General features: G+C 45.0%; 1 protein-coding gene across 6 annotated transcripts in view; it reads right to left on the bottom strand.

The window, feature by feature from the left end:
- Positions 1 to 24265, bottom strand: part of LOC147901568 (spermidine synthase 1-like) — a 74264-nt gene that overhangs the window by 23127 nt on the left and 26872 nt on the right. For all 6 annotated transcript variants that reach the window (XM_087374545.1, XM_087374546.1, XM_087374544.1 and 3 more), the window contains exons 4-6: positions 23518 to 23622; positions 12794 to 12866; positions 12548 to 12619 (exon numbers count right to left, since the gene is read on the bottom strand). In XM_087374545.1, coding sequence (XP_087230671.1) covers positions 12548 to 12619; positions 12794 to 12866; positions 23518 to 23622 — 250 coding nt within the window. The remainder of the gene's footprint in view (positions 1 to 12547; positions 12620 to 12793; positions 12867 to 23517; positions 23623 to 24265) is intronic.

Here is a 24265-nt window from a genome sequence, read left to right as displayed (position 1 = left end):
CTAACAGCCTCATGAATGAACGCGGCCAAGCATCTCTGCTCTCGATAAGAGAGAAGTCGAGATAACATCCCGAAACTATCGCTGAATAGGCAATAGAATCACCCTCTAATCTCATAGTAAACCGGGCATCTAAAGATGAAATGTTCCTCCGACTCAACCTCCTGTGGGCTACATAGAGTACAAATGCGCACCTCCCTAGGTAAGACCCTCAGCTCGACCACTCTCAATGAGGAGCCTATGTGAAGAGACCCGAAGCTGCCTAATGGAGATCCTCAATGGATGGGTTAAGTGAGCCTCTGTATACGCTGGTGGGCCGGTAAAACCCCTCATCCAAGATATGTAGGGAATGATCTATGTAGAAGCTAAGCTTGACAGGGGGAGCTCAACCGGTTCCAACCATGTCCGGAATATGTGTAGCTGTAGAAGACCCTCAAGTATGACCTCGTTGACCTCATGATACTACAATGGGGAGAGTGGCGCATCAATGCTATACTGGAAAGGAGAAAGTCTATCCATTTGTAACCCTAGTCGCTCAAACCATCTCACTTCAAGTGCATACCAACGTCTCTGGTCGCCTGCCACTGATAACGCCATGTAGGAGGACAATGATAACCAGGGTAGTCTGCTGCGGCCAAAGGTACGCTCTCTGCATGCCCTGATCGATATAAGTAGGTAATGATCTGGAAAGCTGCATCAAGCTGCAATGGTGAAGATCCAAACTCAGCCTGAATGATCTGGTGAGCGACTGACGGCTTACTTCGAATATCTGTAGCCGCTCCACACGGGCCCATTCCGTAACTGATAGTTCTGGCCTCCAACAAGGGCTGTCATACATCCCTGATGGTTGAACCAAGGAGTCAAACAGAGGACATTTGGAAAGAAAATGTGAATTGAAGTACTGCTTCTCCACCTGGCTAACGAGGCATACCCTCTGCTCAGGCGAGCCTGCATCGCCGATCTCATAGTAAAAATGGGTAAAGATAACCCCTGGGTATGTATATGATGAAACAATCTCTATCGATGACCCGTCAAGGGTAAAACTCTCCCGATGCATCACGACCTCCTGAGACTCTCTCATAAAGTGCCATGACTGCCCAAATGACCTCTTGGGAAATCCACAAAGCAACAACAAACACTCTGTCTTCGTGCTCTCACCTCGTCAATGAGACATCTGAGCGTGAGAATGTGATCCATGGTCCCATGATCATGTCAGAACCCAGCCTGTGTCCATATGCTTTGAGCCCTAGCATCTCTGCAAATCGACTGACCTCAGAATCAAGCGATCCATAGATCTTGAACATGACATTCCCAATCATAATGGTCTTGTAGTTCATGGGATCCCCAACCTTGTGGATAAGTAAGATAGTGTTAAGAGTCCAAGTGCGTAGGAAGCCAAGGCTGACGGCTTCATTAAATAGCTTTGCTAGGATCAGGGCAAGGATATTTATCCCATATGCAATGAATTCAGCGCATAGACCCTCATGATCTTCGCTCGGCCATTATGAAGCTTCCCCCTTAGTGAAGAGTGTACAGAAAGTAGGGCGAGGTATGTAACAGGTCAGGAGTGGGTTGATCAAGCATGTCATAAAATGTGCGTGCATAGTCCTGCCAGACTCTAGTATCGGTGAGAGGTGAAGGGTTCCATCTCTCTAAGAATGTCCGCCAAAAGTCCTTGGAGTTACTACTAAACAAAATGTTCAGTAATTCCTTCTCATTTCAATGGTTAAACTACTGTTTCTTCCTACGTATCAATCGACAATACTCGCGTATCGTGTCAGGTTCAGTCGGAAGATTATGTTTAGTCTAAAGTTTGAGTTGACAGCATAAAGTCTTACACTATCATCGTACCAACTGTTGCAAGAGACGGTCCCCAATGTAGGTGGGCGGGTGAGCGAGTAGTGTGAGGGAAGGTGTGAAGTGCAGCCTCATGGGGTGAATAGGTGATGAGGGCAACATGATCCTCTAGTAGGGAGATGAAGTCAATATATGTGAGGAGGGTATAAAGGTGTGCTGAGTATCTAGGTGAAAGACTACGATCGAAATTTATGTCCTGAAAAGTGTTGTGAGTGGTCGGAGGATTGAAGGGAATAGCAAGGCGGGGTGTGGAAACACTAAAAAAGAGATAGGTATGGTCAACCCTAGGGGATAGTGGTGCGACGGAAAAGTTGGTGATGTGGGAGGCAAAGGCAGGGGATCCCATGATATAGTCAACAATGTTGGAGCCCCCTCCATGAGGGAAGTAAGTAAAACCACCCGAGGATGGCCATCTGTCAAGACCATTATAAATAACGAGAAAGAAGAGGAAGAATTAGAAGTAGACAAAGAGGAGCTTGAAGCAATAGAAGAATTGGTGGAGAAAGAAGACTTTTTTTTTTAAAAAAGAAAGGAACCTTCTATTAATACTTGAAAGACTTCATACAAAACAGCAGCCCCAACAATGCGGAGTACGGAAATTTTGAAAAAAGGCTGAAAGAAGAAAAAAACCAGCCTGTTTCAAAGAAACCTAGCTCACTGCCTAGGGGATCTCTGGTACAGGGGCTATCTAGGTGGGGGGACTATACAACCAACGAATCCCTCGAGGAGTGAATATGTAAAAAACTCCTACAGGCCCAGCCTTGCAGAAACAAGCGCGCTTTGCGACAGTCGCCCTAGAGCCTAGGATCCCACACTCCCAGGTGGAGTGCACGGTGTAGATGATATCATGCCAGATGGCGACTAAGGTAGCCGAGGGTGGATGCTCGCCCATCACCAGACTACAACGAGCAACCCAAATGTTCCACGCCGTGATACTGGCTACTATCTCCCACACGCTATCCTTCGAAGGGGAATGGGGATCTTGGATATCAAGAGGAACCGCCTCATGGAGCTCTATCCTCTGAATGCTCTGACCTTGTATCCGGTAAGCTGGAGAGACCTCATCAATCTGAGACGCGTGACCTCCAAGCCACCATCCCCCATGTGTAGTCCCTTTGAAGGCTCTACATGCAGGTCACGAGCCTGAGGGCTCCCATCCAGATTCTTACTGCGCTACGACAACTCCATCCAGCCGAACAGCAATGGCACTGCCCCTCCTCCACCCGCATTTGCTCCAACCACAAGCCTATGGGCAAGCCTCCATGGGCGGCCAGCCATAAGAAGTAGGAGATCTTCCTCAGCCACAATTTGGACCAAAGACGCGTCCAAAACTTGGAATGGACCTCCTAGGTCACCCACTGCCTCTCTCGAGGAGGTCCAAGTCGAAGAGTCCATCTGATGCCTCTTGCCAATCCAAGTGGTATAGGAAAAGAAAGGCAACTCGTCCACCTGCTCAGCGAGGCTTGTCCTGAAAGGCCAAAACAACTCTCTCGGATCTCACTGGACCTCCCTGAAGAGCCTACCTTCCCAAAGCCAGAGGCGCCATCTGGGGCATCTTGCTTTGGGATGTTGGGAGGATTGATGTGCCAAAACCTACTGAACTTCTTGGTCCTGCAAAAGGTCCTCTGGAGGGAAAGACCCTGCGGGGCTGCTCAAGGTGGAGCATTGCTGGAAAGTGGTATGACATCGTGGTGCCTGCTAGAGTCCCTGTAGAGCCGCCTCTATGGAGTGCCCAATCCCCAACGTAGAAGTGATCCAACCTCTCAAGCAACCATTATGTTTCCTCTACCCGAATGAGAAGAGGAGGCTGCCAGGTATCTTGTTGAACTCTGGATCTCACCACGGGTCTCTGCCACTGATCATGAAGATGAACTGCTCCGACGTGCTCCGTTCTGCTGCTGGCATCTCAGAGGAGGAGGCACCACTCTACTTGTCCTCCGCAAACTCCAGGTTGTTGAAGTCTCCTCCAACGATCTAGGAGTCAACATCTGGCAGGCACTCTATCAGTTGCCTCCAAAAGGTTGACCGATACTATCTGCACACTGAGGCATACACATTCAGGATCCCAAACCTGGACTCTCCCATCCTGACTCCCATCCAAACTGCCCGCCTTGGGATAAGCTCACCCTGATCATAGACCCTTTGGGGCCACCATTTGGAAGACCGAGATGCAGACCCCTCCGCTCCGTCCTACAGCAGGAGACCACACCTCCAAGCCTTTCTAGGAATCCACTGCTCGTCCTACCACTGCCCTTTGATACTCCTGCTGAAGGATCAAATACTACGGTTGACTACGTGCTCGGTCGTGGAACCCGTAAACATTCCAACTCACTAAGGTCCAACTCATGAGAGCGGGGATGCAAGAAATGAGGCTTGCCTGTGGGAGGGTGCCTGTTCCAGAAAAACTACCTTCTGTGACTTTGAGGGGGGTTTTGAGGGCGAGTACTCCATGTCCGTGTGACGACATACCAAGGTGGACACCGGCTCTATGCCAATCTTCCATTCCCACTGCAACATGAAGGAAACATACACTCAAAACATCTCAGCACACTTCTGGAGGGGCCAATAGTATGCCAGATCAATCCTTACCTCAGGCGACAATCTGATAACTTCTACTGTCAAACCATAAATCGGCTTCTTCCACGTGAAGCTCAACTAGAAGTTCACTTCAACACCATAAGCCTGCCAATAGACCCATCCAATCTTCCATCATGCGTGAGATCTGATGCCCCATCATAGCATCAAATACCCCTGGAGTCCAGTTCTCCAACCCTGTGGAGATCATAATATGGTTGAAGGATTGCCAAAATTACAGCAACCTGCTCAAGAGGTGTGTGAAGCCTGTGCTCTTGGAAAGTTGCATCGCTTGTTCCAAAAGGATGGTCCAGGTTCAGTAAGAGCACAAAGGGTCTTACAAATTGTGCATAGTGATGTTTGTGGACCAATGAATGTCACAACCCATAGAGGGTATCAGTATTTTGTCATTTTCATTTATGACTATTCTAGGTTCAATTGGCTCTTTCTCAAGAAAAGAAAATTTAAAGTGTTCAATTGGTCTAAGGAGTTCAAAGCATTGACTGGATGCCCACTACGCTAATCAAACCCCCTTTCCAGGGCTGCAAGATCATGAGCGTCACCTCCAATGGTAGAGGGTAAGAGTCTGGGATCCAAGGCCCCAACCTCCAAAAATCTCTCGGGAGAGGACGCCCACATTGAAGAATGGGAGCTGCTGATCGAAAGGACAAGCCCCTTCCCCCTGAATCCCCCCCGGAATGGGAGGGCTGCAAAGGGAGGAGGACACGCCGTTGTGACGAGGAAGCGGAGGGGGCAATGGTCATGCCTTCCCTACTGGCAGGGAAGCCGAGGCAAGACTGATAGGTGGGAGGGAGGGGGGGGAAAGCTACTATGGAGGGGGAGGTCGGGAGAAGGGGGGCGGGTGGTGAGGATGACCATAGTAGGAATGGCAAGGGGGGAAGCAGGGGGAAGGGGGAGCTCGAGAGGAGGGTGTGAAGGGAGAGGGGTCCGGCGAGGCAGGGGAGCGGGATGGAGTAAGGACAGCCACAGGCCCGCCCTGCTAACTAGGCACATCTAGGCTCTGAATCCCTTTCTCCTCAATCGCTTCTGGGCTACCCTCCGTAGCTTCTGCCATCGCAACATCAGGAGCTCTTGAGGCACCTTGCTAACGCAAGGGTTGTACCTCCACTGATGGAGGATCAATTGTGGCCCGAGGTTGTTTTCCAATGGTAGTAATTAGACGTTGAATACTCTCAGCCCGAAATGCTAGCAAATTGGCTTCTGTATATGATTCCATTTTGACTTGTAACTCCAAATCAAAAATATCTCTAAGAAACAACATGCAGTTGTAGGCAACTCTCCACCCACAGCTGTGCCCATTTTTTTACTCCACTGGCAGACGTCTTTTGAATTCTACTTGATCTTGTTGCTCCGTGGTTGTTCTGACAGCAGATACTAGCCGATATGCAGCACTGTCCATCATGACATATTAAATATATTAATATGTCATGATCATAAGATACAAAATAAGAAAGTATCAAAAATATTAAGAGAATAATTACATTGGGGAGTTGGTGCTGCTGGAGGGAAAGGATCTCCAACCAACCTCTGCGGATGCCTCTCGACCTGCTCTCTATCTCCCCTTGCGTCTAGCCCATTGCTTGTGGCGCTTTTGAGCCAATTTACTTTGTTTCTTTTTCTTTTTTCCCACTTGGGTCCACTCTTGCTCCTCTCTGCGGGGGTGTTGGGCTCGGGTCCGCTGACTCTGCTTGTTCTGCGGGGGTGGGAGGGGAGGAGTCTGTCTCTGACCACGGGGGCAGTTGCGAGCTAAATGTCCCACCAGCCTGCAAACGAAGACACTTGCCAAGCAAACCGGAGATCTCCACTCTCTGGCAGAGTGTACCCCCCTCGAGGGTCTTAAGGAGGATCAACTCTAGGGGGGACTCTAGGCTCTCAACCACCGATCTAATCCTGGCGACCCCATCGTCTGCTATCACTGAAGCTGCCAAATCTGGCTGGGATTCTAACACGGTGCCAAACGCTCTACCAATGGAGGGAAGGATGGCATTGTACTCCTTTGGAAGCCCCGAAAAGCGGAGCATCACCGAGAATCGAGAAACATGGTGTGTCGTGTCCATGTCCTCCACTGTGAAGCCATGGTACCAAGGGAAGAGGTACACCAGACGCGGGCCAAGGAGGATGGGGCTCTGCTCCACAAGAGTCAAGGCGGTAGCAGGAGAGTTCGGCTGGATGAGGAAAACACCTCTTCCGTAGATGGTGACCTCTTGGACGTGGTCCCCTTCTAGCACTAGATCGCCTGAATCCAATCTCACACATGTCTCCTCGTGGGTGTGAGACCAACTATTATGCCCACTACTGCCTTGTCCTCAAGTGACCGCGCTACATGCTTCACATGTTGCTTGTCGAGTTGTGGGATTCGAGGGTGTTGCCATAGAGCCCGTCTGGCCAGCCCAACCACCAAGAAAATCTTCCTGACAAACAAACCACTCACCGCTGCCCAAAGGGAAGGAAAAAACCCAAGGGCCAGCTGCAGGGGACGGGTACACACCCTTGCACTTGACTACCAATGGAGAGGGAGAGCCCTCAAAGAGGAAGAGGCAAAGGGGGGCGAAGAGGGGATGAACGGGAGGCGAGGAGGGAGTCAAAGGGGAGGCGAGGTGGAGGTAAGGGGTTTGAGGCGAAGCGGAGGAGGCGAGGAGAGGGCGGAGGGAAGAGAGTTGATGGAGGCGGGGCCCGTAGATGGCGGGGAGGTAGCAGGGGCGGAAGGAGGGCGGAGAGAGGGAAGCGGGAGGAGAAGGGGCTAGAGGAGGCATGGAGATGGCAGAAGGGAGGTGTGGAGAAGCGGGGTGGAGGCGGAAGCTGCTGGAGGGAGGAGGCGGGGAGGGGCGACGGGAGGAGGCGAGGGAGGGGTGGAAGGAGGCGGCGGGGAGGAGACGATGCGGGAGGGAGGAGGTGGAAGGTGGGGGGGGGGGGAGGCGAGGCGAAGAGGAGGGTGGAGGCTGAGGCGGGAGCTCAGGGAGCTGCAGTCAAATGCTCGAGAAGCTGAAACTGAAGCGTGGAAGAAGACTTTTTACTCTTCTTCTTCTTCCTTTTCTTGCTCTCCTGATGGGATTTCTTGCTCTTTTCAGAGAGCATCCCAAATGAAAAAGAAAGAGATGGACTGAGTGATCTTCTGCTTGCCTCTTTTTGGGCCGCTCTAGAAGGGGCCCTCTCCTGCTGTTCCTCACAATGGGGGAATGTTCAAATCTTTGAAATAGAGGATGCCTTCTTGCTTGGGAAAGCTGTACAAGCAACTCCCTGTAGGAGTCCTCATTATTGAATTGCATGCCCTCTTCCTGCCTGACCTTATACGGCTCTGCATGCTCCTGTGAGGCCATCATTGCAACCTTGGCCTGAGACTTGTAAGCCCTCACGCAAAGGCAATGATACGATTGAACGTAATCCACATAATCTTTTCTGTTCAACTGGAAATCCCTCAACAAGAGGTATAGAAATCCAACAGCTTTGTCTTAACAAGCTCTTCCCTTGTGCCAATAACTTGCTTTCTGCTCAAGGCATAATCCTCAAAGTCTTCTCAGGCATTTAAATCACTCAGACCTGGCATTTTGGGACTGTCATATTGCGCAGTAGACCACTCCGACCCTTTTCCCACCCCAAAAAATATTTGATAGTATCCTAACCTGTGGAACCAAGGCTGGTTAGCCAGATCAGGCTTCTGTTTGACCGGCTGATGGATGACCTTATGGCCCAGATAAAAGCCCCTTTTGAGGAACCAAGCAATGTGTTTCTACAACATAAGGTAACAAATGCAGTGACCACAGATTCATGAGCACCTTGACGCGTCACCTGCGCCAATACCCATGAAACTGGTCGAAGGTATCAATTCCTGCAAATAACCTTCAATTCGTGTGGATGGCGTGACAAATTACTTCCCTGAGAGAAATGAAAAAATTTGGGGCAAGCACGACGAATTGATCACAAGAGATTTTGGTTGGATGCTACCCAGATTTGCACTGCTTTCTTATACCAATGGGGATATGCTCAAGCAGTATAGAGATCATTTGCTCCTTTGCTGGCAGATATCCAAGTCCTTGGGAACAGGATAGTCGTACAGCAAGTTGTAGACCAACGTCCCAAAACAGCACCCAGTCAAGCTATCCGACGCCAAACAGGCCCACAAGCCATTGCACGACCATGGAATAAGTGCACATAGATATCAGCGCTGATGGGTTGTTTCACGCAACAGCAGCACCGCTGACATACCTTCCAAATGCTTGTAGCCCAGCACCATCCCTTCCTCAATATTGGATCGGGGCTTCTTCGGAAAGAACCCATAACCACGCTTCGATACCAATTACAATCGTGCATTCTAGAGGTGCAAATTTCAGCGTCAGACAATGCATAGCAACAGGCTAATTCCTTTTATAACATTGATTGTCGATTCTTCCTGGCTTTGGCTTCATGGAAGTGAAATCTCTTTCTCTAGAGCAAACCGGTGCACACCAAATGAAAGTACTTTCCCTCTTTGTCCATGGTTAAGAACCTTGACCGAGGTCAAAATACTTAACCCTAGTCAAATCTCTCCGACCGTAGTCAGCCCAAATACTCTGGTTGATTGTGGTCAACCCTCTTAGCCTAAACCAAGTCTCCGTGACCGAAGTGAGGCTTTCTTGACCAAAGTCTATGCTTTAACCAATTAAAATAACCCTTTGACCACAATTAAAATAATCTAAATTTTTTTTTACTATCGTCAAATAAGAGGTCAACTACAGCTGTACATGCCTCTGTGGATACTTCTTGGGAGATTATAGCGAGCATAGCAGCCTGGCATATCTGGAGATCCAGATGCACAGAGGCTATGGAGGGTACTCAGGTTCATCCCTCGCACACATTGGCTAGTATCTGGACAGACATCGTACACACTCTGATGGCCGTATGGACGGGTATGCAGGGGGACTCCCGTGCAGCCTCAGCTAGGAGGGCTTCTTTCTTCAGGGAATGGAAGGATTCTCCTTTCTTCTCTGAATCTACTACAGGGTTGAGATGGCACTTTCAGCCTCAGCCTTGGTTTCTTTCCACCTCACTCTGAGGGGGTTTTTTATTATCCTCATGACTTCATGATGTATTCCGCTTTGAGCTTGCTCTCGCGGGTTTTTGTTCTTACTTAATAGAAGTCTTTTTCATGGAAAAAAAAAAAATAAGAGGTCAACTTTGTATTTTGACTTGGAGTATTTACAACTTGGTGACACTTGCCCTCAACCCTCCTAGCCATTGTCACGAAATCATATTTATCCCAAGAAATAAAGAGAAATCTTTACTAGATTGACTTTAGTCAAAGAAAGTTGATTTGCGTTAACTAGCAAGAGTTTTATGTTTCTTTGCTTTGTATTTGTTAAGAGAACTATGGGAACGCCCACAACAAACTAGGAATAGTCCAAGAATTAGAATGCATGCATTTGTCTAGCCTCTAATGGGTTAATGTGTTGGATATTATTTATTGAATGTATAGGACTTAGAAGAGTGCAAAAAGGCCCAAATTTTAAGGGACAAGTGCCAAAAAGCAAGCCCCACAAGAACAAAACCACCAAGAAAGTGGCATCCATTGTAAAAAGGGCCCATTAGAGGCAAAAGCGAAATTCAGCTCCGAAATTGTGGAAATAAAGCCCAAAAGCCAACTTTATAAAGAAAAGAAAGCCCCAGCTTTTAGGAGCCAGCCTAGGAGAGTGGCCTTGTGCCCTTAAGAACACAGAGTGTATTGTACTCAGCCTCATGCTCTTTTATGAGCTAATTGTACAAAGTTTATTCATAAAGACCTTGGGGGGGGGGGGTCCAGCCCTTATTTCTGGGCCCTAGTGTGTGTGTTCTCTGTTCTCTCTCAGCCTCTCTCAGTTTGTTTTGTTTCCCAGAAGAATTCTGCTACTCCCTGTCAGATGAAGCTATCAGATGTTGGTTTTCCCTATTGTCTCAAAAATTCAAAATCCATCTTAGTATAAATTTTCATGGGTTACAACAAATAGTCCAAGGCTTATCGTATGTACAACCTAGAAAAGCAGAAAGGCATGGTGAGTTGAGAACTCATCTTCTTAAAAACAGAATCTAGTTGCACCTGCAGGAGCTAGAGCTGCCCAAGAAGACCCCATCGAAGAAGAGACAGCTACGAACATGGTATTTGAGGCCCTTGCAAAATTCGCAGGTTACAAACATCTCCAAGAGCAGATCTAAGATGAGGAGATCTCAACTCTTATGGAAGCATCCCACCAATAACTTTGCTTCAAAGGCTTCTATTCAACGGACCAAGGAGTCAAGATTTGTTGAGAACGCAAAAGCATTCTAGAATTGTGAGCTACCATAGAAGCAAAGATGAAGGGCATTTAGAAGAGCCATAGATTTGGATTTGGTTGACAATCATTGAAAGAGGAAGATTATCAAAACCAAGCCAACTAATAGTCTATAGGGATACTACCCCTTCATTTGGGAACTGATTATGGATGAACTTGGGGAGCCCGACATCAGAGAACGACTTTGACGGTCCACAAAGGCGCTTCCTGGAGAGCACATGAAGCATCTCATTCAATGATGGGTGTAGGCCCACAATTGAATGAGATGCTTGGCATATGCCCCAAACAAGAGGAGGTCACTGCCCAATTGTGAGCCCCGCTTTCCAAAAACCAAGTTGTTGCTAGGCCAGGACATAAGGGGTGCTAGGCCATTTTAGGCCATGAGCACATTGTTTCTTATTTTCTCTAATTTTTTAGAAGTAGCTGATAATCTTCGTTTGTATCTCTTTCTTTTCGTGTTCTTGATTTCACAAGTGTTTGTATCGTCTCTAGTACTTCAGCTTGTTTCAACTCAATACCAACATTTCACCAAACAAAAGTGCCGCTGGAACATTTATTAAGGGGGGCTGAAACGTCTCTATAGGGCTGAAACCGGTAAGTGAAATGTTTCAGTCTGGTGCTAAGTGAATCTTTAAATTTGTAGCATGTACTATGCACTATGTTTAAGTTATAGGTAGGCTGTAGGCTGTAGCACTCTAAATGTGTGTGCGCTCATTGTGCTGAGTGTAATCTCAGCCCCCCCGACGTGGACCTCCCAAAAATCCAGAAATGTTTATATTTCCATTTCCCAATTTCCTGTTTCCCCTAACTATGATATTTATAGGCTCTAATCAACATAAGTTCACTGAACATTGACATAAATAGATGCAACATGCCTCTAGTGGTTTGAACATGAGATGTCATTGTTTTTTTTTTGCATCTTCACAGGTGGACACCCCTATATTGAAACTTGGGCTTAGTTGGTTGCTCGGCCAATGTATTTCAATCAGCACAGTCTCTTCAATGTATTGCTATTGTTAAAGGATATTGTCTAAACTAAACTACTACATTCAGGTTAGCAAAAATAATGGAATAGTACTATAATAGTTTTGGAAAGATACTAATTGAACTTAACATCAAACGAACATATTAACAATATAGGCAATGATTTACTTTTTGTACAATTAGTAAGCTGACTAACCTGTTACTGAGTAACCTTAGTCCCTAGAGCTTGAAATATACACCATTTTTCCTTGATGTTGATGGTAGTTAAAGTTTTATCGTATATACCTTTGTTTTGCTTTCAGAGAGCTCCGAAGAACCAGATATTTTACACAACACTACAGAATCCTGTTTAAAATGAGGGGTGATAGATATCATGGTAATTTACATATTCTGTAAATATAACTGTCTATTCTGAAATGCTACATGAAAGCTTGGTCCCATTTGCTATGCACAACTACACTCTAATATTTCCTTTTTACCCCTTATAACTCACTCTCAAGAACATTCTTAGCAATGATAAAACTACAATGCAAAACCACAATATAAACCACAATCCTACATCATATTAAGCTTAAACAGGTAAAAGAGAGCATCAACTTGTCACATGCTATCATTAAAATCAATTATACAAGAATTTGAGGACTGCTTGACGAATTTCCGAATTCTTAGAGAAGACTTCTCATTATGAGGACGAATTTGTATGTTATCTGTACGACTATCAGGTATGTCAAGCACACATTTGTTTTTGTTAGAGAAACAACATAATCTGCAGACACATTGCCCTAGAACCACATTGCTCATACAAAATGCGAAAGCTTATAGTATGTGAAACTCACCAATGGGATCAGAAGAATCCACTATTACGGCATCATAAAATCCATCAGCGACATCTCTAAGAAAAGCAGCTCCTGGACACATCCAAAAACCAAAAGATATTAAAGTTTCAGATGTGTGTAAATGCAAGTGCTAAATCTTCTGAATGAATAAATATGTCAAATCTTCCGCACCACTTCCTATAGTTTAGATGACAGAGGAGGAACAAATTGCCACAATCTGTCTTTAATGCTGATAAAAAAGCATACCATCCTGTACAAAAAGCTTTACCCTCGGATCATTATAACCAACTGCAATGCCAGGGAAGAACTCCTTGGACACCTTCACGAATAATCACAGAAAACAAAAGCACATCAAAGTCACGTAAGGCATACATAGAAAGATTTTTCGAAGTGTCAGAAAGTTCTGGACAGAAACAAACTACCCAATACCCTAATGCCTTGAATTCATAGTATCAATCATCCTACAAGTTTGACAGGCTAAAGAAATGCTAACAATACAATGAAATCCAGTCACACTAATCATAGTGGAACAAGAGCATTCATAAGGATATATCTGCAAAGGAAAACATGACCAAAAATTTGCTTCACAGATGTGTAAATTGCTACTTGTCAGAAAGAGAAAGTATCTAGTCATTCTCACAGAATGTGTATGCTTTGTGAGTGAGACATTTTTGCACTGATAAAATACTATTATAGACCAGACATTGACATCAACCTCAGGATTTCTCTTAATATGGTATTCCCCCCAATATAGTGGCAAAAAGTATTCATACAACACAGCACAAGAATTGGTAGTATGGGGTGGTTATAATTAGAAACTGCTTCAACTACGTACTGTATGTGATTAGGAATCTATAGATCGCAAAGCCTAACTACTACACTGATTTCTCAATCAAGCCCATGAATCTCTCAATCACACTAGAACCTTCTATCACCTAACCTAGTCACACTAACCACCATGTGGTGACACACACAAACCTTGTACCCCTAGGTAGAGGTACACCCCATTGTTGGGATATATCAAGGTGTATGCCTCAGGCACACCTTGGTTTCTATGTGTGAGTGCTAGAGGCATAGTTAGGTGGTGGAAAGCCACATAGGATGATTGAGAGAATCTAGGAGCAGATTGAGGAGATGATTGTGGAGCTCTGAAGTCATTAGTGATGTCAGTGAGCATGTAAGAGGTGCCTACATAAGGACCTCACTCTTTTTCATTCTATATGCAAGTATTCTGAATTTGTGTCCACTCTACTCTTTCCTTTCAGTTTACCAACATGGTATCAGAGCCATTTGATCCCCCTTGATCCCATTTCTGCCACATCATCTTCTTCTTCTCCATCTTCTTCTTCACCATCTCTTCCTCTTCTTCCCAAAATTTGCTTAAGCCTATTCTCCTCCGTTTCTCTGCCATTCTCCATGCCCTTCCTGCTGGAGATACACCTCGAAGGGGCGAACCCTTGGCTGCAACGAATTGAAGAATCACTCCCTCTCTTCGTCGCCATTTCACGCAGATCGTCGACCCTTCTCCCTGCGTGTTTTCTCAGAATGCTCCATGCTTCTCTAATTCCTTTCAGAGGGAGCTTGTCCATACCTAGAGCTATCCTGTGCTGAAATCTGAGCAGCAATGGCTGCATATTCAAGCTGAAAACAGAGAAAAACCAGTCGAAAATGGAGAAGCAAGCTATGGCGCCCTAATGCGATTTTGCGCCCCTTCTCCTCAGTGGACCTTCTGTGGTATATAAGCTTTCTTTTTGCCTCAGAAACCCCCTTTTTCCTTGCTCTGGAGTGTGAGATTCAAGCCCTCCAGGTTCAGTCTTTTGATTTTGACAGTTTTGACAAGTTTTTGAAAGTGATGCTACATAAGATGCTACTCTAGCATTTCTGAGTTTTTGAAGTTTTCAATAACATCAGTACAACTGTGGCTTCAGCTTTGCTTTGAGTTGCTATACCTGGTTTTGATTGGAAAGCTTTCATTTTAGCCACCTCTATGAAGCATGTAAGAAAAAGCATCATTGATTGAATTTTGGTCACTAGTCTTTGCTACATTAAATGCTTATATTTGGAAGCCTTTCAGTTGTTATTCTAGCCTTGTAAGAGAGAAGACACTGCCCAATACCTGGGTTAGACCCTCTCATGGCTACCATATTGAATATAGATAAGTTCAATGGAAAGGGCTTCCACACATGGCAGATGAAGGTGAAATTTGCATTAATGAGGGAAAACCTCTGGGGACTTGTCAAACCGACTTCAACTTCTTCTACAGCCTCCAATGCTGGAGAATCCTCAGCTCTGACACTCCCTGCGAGGGATCCCGCTAGAGAGGAGAAAGCATATGGTATCATTGCTCTTGCTTTAGGAGATGATTATATTCATCACATCTCTGACTTAGAGTCTCCTTCAGAAGCTTGGCAGAAACTTGACATGATTTTTGGTGCTAGCTCTCACATCTCAAAATTATCACTTGAAATCTCTTTCTTTGAATTGAAGATGGTTAGTGGCACTCCTTTGGCAGCCCATGTCAATTACATGCGGAGTCTTATGACTCAACTTGCTTCTATTAACTCTCCTATCACTACAGATGATGCTATGGCAGTGTTGCTTAAGAGTATGCCTGAAGATTATGATCATATTGTTACCACTTTGAAAAATCTTTCTAATCCTAATCTTGAAGGTATTATCTCTGCTCTCCAAGAAGAAGAAAGGCACATGGAGCTCAGGAAAGACAATGACACAGCTTATGCTGTAAAAATCAAGAAGGGCAAGTTTACACCTTGCAATCATTGTGGGAAAACAAATCACCTTTCAAAGGACTGCTTCAAAATCAATCCATGCAAACACTGTGGCAAAAACAATCATCATGAGAAGTTTTGCAGAGCCAAAGCAAAGACAGAAAATGCCAATCTACTTTCAGTTAATGTGCCTCCATAAGATGAGGCATCCTTTGAAGATTATGCATTTTAAATCATCTCTATGTATGCTCCAGATCTCTCTTTTTATGTTGAGTCAAGGTACTCAGCTTGGATAGTCCTCCAATGAATGAAATAAACTATTGTGTTTTGTGTGTTTTGTAAACACCTCTAGTCACCTTATGATGTAGGCCATGTGTATCTGTTTTGCTCCATGGTACCTCCTGCAGACATTGTGTGCATGTAAATGCAAGGGAGATAACCATTGGAAGGTCTTTTTGTATCCCTTTTGTTTACCTTACACCCATGGGAACCCTTGCTAGCTTGAGATCCTAGCCATTGATAGATCCATGACCACCATGAGATGGCATGAGACACCTTGTGCTAGCTGCATCCTTGACATAGCCTGAGGCATTCCCTTGAGGGGGGGGTTTGTTGGGATATATCAAGGTGTATGCCTCAGGCACACCGCCTCAGGCACACCTTGGTTTCTATGTGTGAGTGCTAGAGGACAGTTAGGTGCCCATAAGCATAGTTAGGTGGTGGAAAGCCACATAGGATGATTGAGAGAATCTAGGAGCAGATTGAGGAGATGATTATGGAGCTCTGAAGTCATCAGTGATGTCAGTGAGCATGTAAGAGGTGCCTACATAAGGACTCACTCTTCTTCATTCTATATGCAAGTATTCTGAATTTGTGTCCACTCTACTCTTTCCTTTCAGTTTACCAACACTCATTACATCAATTTGTCCTTCATTCCCCCCACAAATTGATGACCTCATCCCTCAGCAGTAGTACATGGGATGCTCAATGGCTTGCCCACCATCATGTGGCAACACACATGGCCCCAACCTGTGACTCACTCCTAGGACTCTTGGTTTACAACTGGAGGATTCGACAATGACTATGCATGGAAATCCCCATGGGTCCAACAAGGTAAAACCTCAAACACAAGACTAACAATCATTTAAGGATGGGCTATCCATGGCAGAGAACCATTATTGACCTCACACACAAACAACTTAGAAAACATATGGGTCATCACCCTTGTCAAAATTGACTTGAGTGGTGAAAGCAGTAAAAGCTTTAATATCCTCTGGTTCCTCTTCTTCTTCTGTCTCTGCTTCTTCCACAAGGTTTGCTGAACATTTCTTCTTTGCATAGCACTCTTTCTCAAAATGTCCAAGTTTTCCACAAAAGTTACACTTCATCTTGCTCTTGCCCTTGAAGTTGCTTTTGGCCAAATATGCCCCATGTTCTTTGTAGTCATTCGTCTGTTTGATTTTCCTTTCCTCTTCTAAGAGGGATGACTCAATTTCCACCAAACTAATCTCTGGTATATTGGTGAGAGTAGTGACAATAGTGCCATATTCCTCAGTTAGGCTTATGAGTAAGATAACAATTACAATGTCATCATCAGGATTAAACTTAATGCCAGATAATTGAGTCAGTATGCTCTTCATGGAGTTTAAATGTGAAGCGATGGATTCTCCTCTATCCAATTTCACATCAAAGAATTTGATGAGCAAGCTAAACTTGAAACACCTCCCATGTCCTCCAAAGACAAGCTCAAGATGAGTCCATGTAGCATGAGCAGTCTCACAGCTATCAATGTGGTGGATAAAAGAATCACTCAATCCAAGAGCAATTATGGCTAGTGCTTTTTCATCCTTAGGGAGCCATAAAGCTTCTCCTTCCCTAGTTGTTGGTTTCTTTTCTTTTCCATTAGCCACATTCGGATCCCCTTTTTCATTAGAATAAATTTCAGTTTAGTCTGCCAAGTATGAAAACCCTCTCCCTCAAACTTATCTATCTTTTGCAGGCCATAGGGAAGGTCTTACCATTGATGTGACAGTGTCTAGTCTCTTACAATTCAAAAAGAACCGTCACCATATAGATGCATGTTACAAGCAATGAAATCTAAAAAGCCAAGGTCCTTTGCATATTGATAATAGTGAGGGACTTGGAACCAGCGATAGTAGCAACTTGAAGGATGAAATTCAACCAGATGAGAGTAACTCTTTGAGGAGGGCATTTGATGCGCAATGAAAGATGTACTGATAGAGAAGACCCAGTACCAAGCTTGGACAAAAAGTCGTGTCAGGTTGCCATAGCCAGAAGCTCAAATGCTGACTGGTTTTTTCGTCACCACACCTCAGTTACTTTGCCTTCAAACTTCATCAACAGCTAGCCCATAAGGTCGTCCAGCCTCCCCTAAGAGAGTTTTGCAAATCTTGACTCCAGCAAGTCGCATTGCTCGAAGTGGCGCGGTTTGTAGTTAGTGTCAGCACGAGCTGTATAAGCTTCTATTTTCTAATTCCTCCTAGCCCAACCAACCTTGATGGCGATGGACTCGAGGATGAGGATGAGGATGAGGATGATGATGATGATAATGATGATGACGATGATGCCATTACTGATGATATGACTATGTACTACTTAGCACTTTGCATCCAACATGGGTGATGATGCTCATTTAGTAGCTCCACCCTTTCTGCTTATTGTATCAGTTTTCTTCCGAAGACTTTAATAAACTCCCTCTCTCTCTCTCTCACCCACGCACCTAGACCATTAACACTATCTCACCCATTCACAAGGCAAGGGATCCCATGAGCCCAGAGAACTACAACGCGTTATGATTGGACATGTCATGTCCAAGTTCTATGCATCAATACTTGATTCTGAGGTCAGCGGATTTTCAGAGTGTCGAGGACTCATAGCAATGGGACAGACCGGTTTCAGGCGGGATCATGGGACCATGGATCACATTCTCGCGCTCAAATGTATCATCGAGGAGGCGAGGGCACAGAAGCAGAGGGTTTACTGTTGCTTTGTGGATTTTCCCAAGGCATTTGACACCGTTCCGAGAGCCCGCCTCATACGACGCCTACAAAACTTGGGTTACAACTAGGAGATCATCTGGGCTGTCATGGCACTTTATGAGCGAGTTTCAGACAGAGTCCGGACAGGATCGGAATGGATAGACGAGATCATGAGCACTGACGACAACGCTCTATTGCTGACCTCATGCCTCCACTGCCTCATCCATCCTGATGTCATGTTGCTGATGATGATGATGATGATGATGTCGCGATGCTGATGCTGAGATTGATACATATAGTCGACTATCGACATGACTATGTTGTACTTAGGACTTAGGACTTAGTACTGCCATTTTTTATTTTTTTGCGTTCTGCATCGGTGTGGATGCTCGTTTAGTAGCTCCACTACCACAGCTCATTGTATTAGGCTTTTCACATTCTCATAGACCCATCGGTCTTCCGAAGACTTTAATAAACTTTCTTTCTTTATTTCTTTCTGTCTCTCTCTCTCTCTCTCTCTCTCTCGTGTGTGTCTAGGTGTGTGAAACTAAGGTTAAGAGATCTTTTGTGTATTGTGGAGAGCTAATCAAATTAATATTGTCATCTGTACACACAGGGTTCATGTTTTCAGATCCATACCACTTCATGAAGACAATGGCCTTGGATAGATTTACCAAAAGATATGCCTCCCTTGCAAAGCTAAAACATAGTGCTTTGAGCACACTTCCAAGGTCCACAAACAAAATTTTCAACAAACTGGTCAAACTCGCTGTGGGTATGGGACTTCTTTTGGGCACCAATCCTCCATAGGAGCTAAGAATGGAGTAAGCGAGTGCAACTTTGTTGGAAAACAGAGGTTGCTTGCTACATCCAACACTCTCTGCAGGGGAACTTTATGAAAATGTTTGCACAAAATTCACACAATGCTATTTCAAATCGCACTTCTTTCCTTAATGTGTAGACAAGTGCATAGAGAGAGATGGGCATAGACTTAAATCTTTGAACAGTGCCACAGTAGAGTAGAATAGTAGACCATGTATTATAGATTGCTCCAAACAAATGGCAAAAAAAAGGGTGTGGTCAGTGAGCTACCATCTAGCAGATAGGGTACTGCCTAGATGTGGACCCCTGACCACTCAAAACTGTCATCTACATCCTACTGGCACCTTCAATCTCGATCAGCCTGCGTGCTCTCCTAGGGCTTCAGTTGTGAAGACCTAAGGCTGAATGCTCCACCAACATTGATCCTCTGAGCCCTAAGAGTTCAGTATACTGCTTTTCACCCTGTAGGTCACCTGCAGGCTGTACTGCCTGCTTCCTCACAATGCCCTTGAAGACAGCCTGTAGTTTAGGTGACCTGTCTGCGGACAGAAATGGGCCCAAAAGTGGCACCTAACTGGTGTGACTGTTTCTGACCCTGTTTTGACCCGCTGTAGCAGCCCAACCTGCTTCTGTCGTCTGCACAGACATCTGCTGTCTGCAGGTGTGTCTGCACGGCCTGTAGAGTCTTTCCTTGGGCAGCCTCCTACGTTTGTACCTGACCTGTACCTGCAGTCCTGCTCTTACAGTCTGCTGTACAGCATCTGTACAACTCCATACAGCCCTCAAGCAGCAGCTTTCTCTTGCTGTCCATGCTTCCCGTAGTTGCAATGAAAGTCGTTTTTCAAACATTGACAAAGGTTTGGGTCTTTGAATCATGTTCCTTTGGATGGTGTTTTTGGTGCAAAAGGGGTAAGGTCAAATTTTTACCCCAGAAAACAGGTCGCATGCAGCCCTCGAGCCAATTGTAAACATTGCTACTAGCTCAAGACCTAGAATCTAGAATTGATGCATGGAACTCAGTACACTTAGTGCTACATACACGTAGACAATGGGTATAGAATTCAATCTTAGCGGTAGCTTAAGTGTAACCTCTACTGAATAGGAACTCTGAAGTTGAACTTTATATCAGTAAGTACTTTGGTTGATTCCTCGACACAATTGGTTGAGCCATATAGCAAAAGCGACTTCCACCCTTACTTCAGGCTGGCTCCCGTCTTCATCCATCTCCTTCAGAGAAGTGGGGCTATGCAGTTGGCCGTTTTCGCTCAGCCAAGCCTTGAAACAATTTGGGTTTGATTTTTCATCTCGCACATCATGGTTTCACAAAATTGCAGTTCAGCCACTAGACAACCTAGTCAGAGGTGTCCCATAGGACCCGATGATGATCTAGATGACAAATTTATTAGGGTCGAAATCCAGGAGTATCAGTCATTGAAGCAGATAGCTCCATTTCAGCACTTATTCTAGGAGATTGTGTCCAAGCAAGCTACTTCTTTAACCAAAGCTAATCGAAGGAATTCTCCTACTCCTCTTGCCCCGAAAGGATCCTTTAGACAATACAATTCTTCGAGACGGCGTTCCCCAAGTCCTTCACCATCCCGAACGTACTATGCTTCAAGAGAAAGGAAGAGGAGCCCAAAACCAGAAGATGAAGTAAGAAGCATGGGCAAAGATCCTCAAGTTCTAAACCACCCTTGTCCTTCTTCCCAGTTTTCTCATGTGCTGGAGAGCGTAAGGAGGAAACTCCGGAGTTCAGCCAAACTAGACTCGGCATCTAGGGTTGTGGTTGTCAACCGGTTTGTTCGCTCATGCTGGTGCCGCTCCAGCGACTATATCAGTTAGCTCAAGAGACCTATCAAAAACTTTTTGTGGAGTCCATGGACTTGATGGGATGGCGGATGCCATAGCCAAGGTGGCTTGGGAGACCCTCATCCTCCCCACTGAGGAAGGGGGTCTTAATATCATCGACTCTGACTTGCGGTGCAAGGCCCTGCTCTGTAAGATAGTGGTTAGAGGATTGATGCCTGGACCGGAGCCTTGAAAGAATTTTTTCATTCGCAGCATACATACATGTACTCCCACCTCGGGAGGAGAGTGGATGGACAGCACTAGATGGATTTTTTCTTCAGCCCTGCTCAAACCTCCTCCTCTCCTCTTATGGCTACCATTCTAAAAGCTTGGGATAGCTTCAGAAGTACACTTTTGAGAGTGCCACCCTCCTCTCGTGAAGAAATTGATAGGCAGCCCATTATGTGGAATGAAAGCATACTTGATGAGCATTGCAGACCACCAGGCACTTCGCACTATACGCAGTGGTCCAAAGTGGAGAGAGGCCATGCATCCACTGTGGGATGCTGCAGGTGATCTGCAGGGCTGTACTGTCTGATTCCTGGCCTGTCTGCTGCGCTTGTAGACAGCCTGGGAGTTTATGCACTGTGTTGTGTGTCACTGGACCTCCCTGCTGCTCGATGTGCGGCACAAAGTCAGTCACGAGAAACCCAAACATAGAATGAGTCGACTGCCCCTGGAGGGGCCTTTATATAGTCCTTGGAAGCCCCAAAACGGGCTGACCCAGTCAGCAGACTGCACCTATCTGCAGGCACAAATGGGCCCCAAAAGTGGCACCTGACTGTGACTGCTAGCGCCTGTTTCTGGCCTGCCCGACCTGCTGCTGTCTTCTGCAGAAGACATCTGCTGCCTGCAGGCCGTGAAGTCTGCCCTTGTGCAGCCTTCGCAGCTGCAGCCTCCTATGCTTGTATCAGACCTGTACCTGCAGTCTTATTCTGACAGTCCGCTGTACAGCATCTGTACAGCCGTCCAACAGTAGCTTTTCCTTGCTGTCCATGATGCCCACATGGCAGTCTATTCTCTGTGCCAACATCTCAGACATTTTTCCTTCTGCTGGTACACCTCCCCCATGTCCTCATTTAGGGGCTCACAGCTGGGGAAATGAACAGACTATGGGTCATGATACTCCCATATCACTCACAGAAAAAACGCCGTCCACATCACATTATCAAGACAGTCTTGGAGCATCACCCTTGCAGTGGGATATGACTTCCTAGAACATAATGCACCATGTCATAGAGATGAATGACAAAAGCTCCCTGCGTTGGCATTGTCTTCCTTATCTGAACTCGCACTAGAGAAGGATGAGACGTATAGGTATGCACAAGTCCACTGTCCTAGTATGGTTTACCAGATTAGGTCTACAAAATGATAGATTAACCCCACTCTAGCGTAGCCTGTGTGCACTGAAGATGCACCTACTTAGGCAAGAGAGGAACCAAGTAATCTCTTTGCAGCTTCATACTTAATGCCTCCTTAAAATGAGCCCAAACTACACATTCTACGTAGCATACGTTCTAGGTCAGAAACAATGGCTACTCGAGTACATCTAGACGCACCTATTATATGCACTAAGGTTTGCCTTAAATCAGCTTATAGTTTCATCACATCAACCTAAAGATTGAGGTAGATTGAGGAATAGTAAAACGCTTTCATACTTCCAATTTAAAACATTAGAAATGGGACAATTACTCAAGGTCAAACTCGCCCTAAAATGAAACAAGAAAACACTAGCAGCAAATGGCTATGGACGACATCATTTACAATCGATCTCAAAAAACTATTCTTTGGATTTGAGGAATTAAATACTCAACGGATTCTAAATTCTGATTGCCAAAAGCTGTAAAAATGTCTGTAGATTCCACTGATATCATGGATATCTGATCCAAACAGAACAGAAATGCCAGCATTCCGACCACAATTAGGAAACCCAAACATCATATCTTAGAGCTTCAGACAGAAAACCCACAGTGAGTAGCTTGTGATATCCAAGTATATGCATAAAATTGTGGTTTGGGTAGGAGAACCTCAGTCACATTCAAAAAGTGAGATCAAAAGTTCCCCAAACCCAAGAATGCAGATGTAAAATTATGATATGATGTAGGAGACTCCATGTCATGTCCAAAAATTTAAAATTTGGAGATTCTAAGAGCGGATGCAGGTTGATTCATAGCTTAACAAGTAATAGAAATTATCATTTTGGAGCACAGGCTTCTACAGAATCCAAGGAACTTTTAAAGGGTATGATAAAATTCTTGGTGGAGAAGACCCAGAACGGGACCAAAAAATGGCATTCCATCTTCTTGCATTGAGAATCCCTTTTTGTATCTAAAAATCTATGGCAGCCAACTGGACATGAAATAGACAGTCCAAGCACGGCTTTTCAAAGCTACGGTAAACCCATGTTCGTCTATTACTGCAAAAAGAAGTGATCCCTGAATTTTTTCTTGTGAAATAAAAGAAAAATATACCTTTGTATAATTGTACAAATTTAGATTTTTTGTTGTTCTACAGTCCAAAATTCTACAAAAAAAATAAAAGAGAACGTCAAATCATTCAATAGGTAACTCACATCAACAACCATCTTATCAATTTCGCATATGTCGATTTGTTCGATTGACCTGTGTCGAGACACCTCCCTCAAAACACCTCCATCACCTCCTCCAATCACCAAAACCTACAGCAGTCAAAGCTTTCAAAAATGATATATGGGACCAAGAAAAATACTGACGTCCACAAAGCAAAGTCTAGAACTCCATCTAGAAGCATGAGTAGATAATTGTAAGATTCACAACGTTCAAAAGAAAACACCAAGAACGCCATATACGCAAAAATATGCAACGAAACAAGGTAAGAGAACCATATATAGCCACACTATACAACACAATAGCGTATTAAGAATTTCCTTTGTATCATAAGACAAGGTTAGACGAGGCGATCCTAAACATAAGACATGTAGATCTTTTTAGCTAGCTCTATTGAGTTTCTATTATGAACATTTCAAGATTTATCTAATTGGCATTAGGAAAAATCAGAGCTCATTTTGGGGCCTTTTAGCCCAGAAGGAAAAATAGCCCTCCACCAATCAAAGGAGGGCCTATGTAACGTTGGAAAAAAAAAATTAGGATAAATAAATAAATACAGCCACATTCAATGAGGATACTTAAGCTACTTTATTATATTTAACATCCGGAGCGAGCCAAAACCCCCGGAAGGACTTTTGAAACATCGAAAAAGGGCACCCAAAGGCCTTGAAAAGGCCAAAAAGGCCCGGAAAACCAATTGTGCAAAAGAATGCGATTTGATAGGTCGGTAGGGTG

The sequence above is a fragment of the Dipteris shenzhenensis genome, chromosome 5 (assembly GCF_047967505.1).
Source record: "Dipteris shenzhenensis isolate YYH24624 ecotype China chromosome 5, Dip_SZ_1.0, whole genome shotgun sequence".
Classification (NCBI taxonomy): Eukaryota; Viridiplantae; Streptophyta; class Polypodiopsida; order Gleicheniales; family Dipteridaceae; genus Dipteris; species Dipteris shenzhenensis.
The sequence above is the reverse complement of the archived record's forward strand: the minus strand, read 5'-3'. Positions and strand labels throughout refer to the sequence as shown.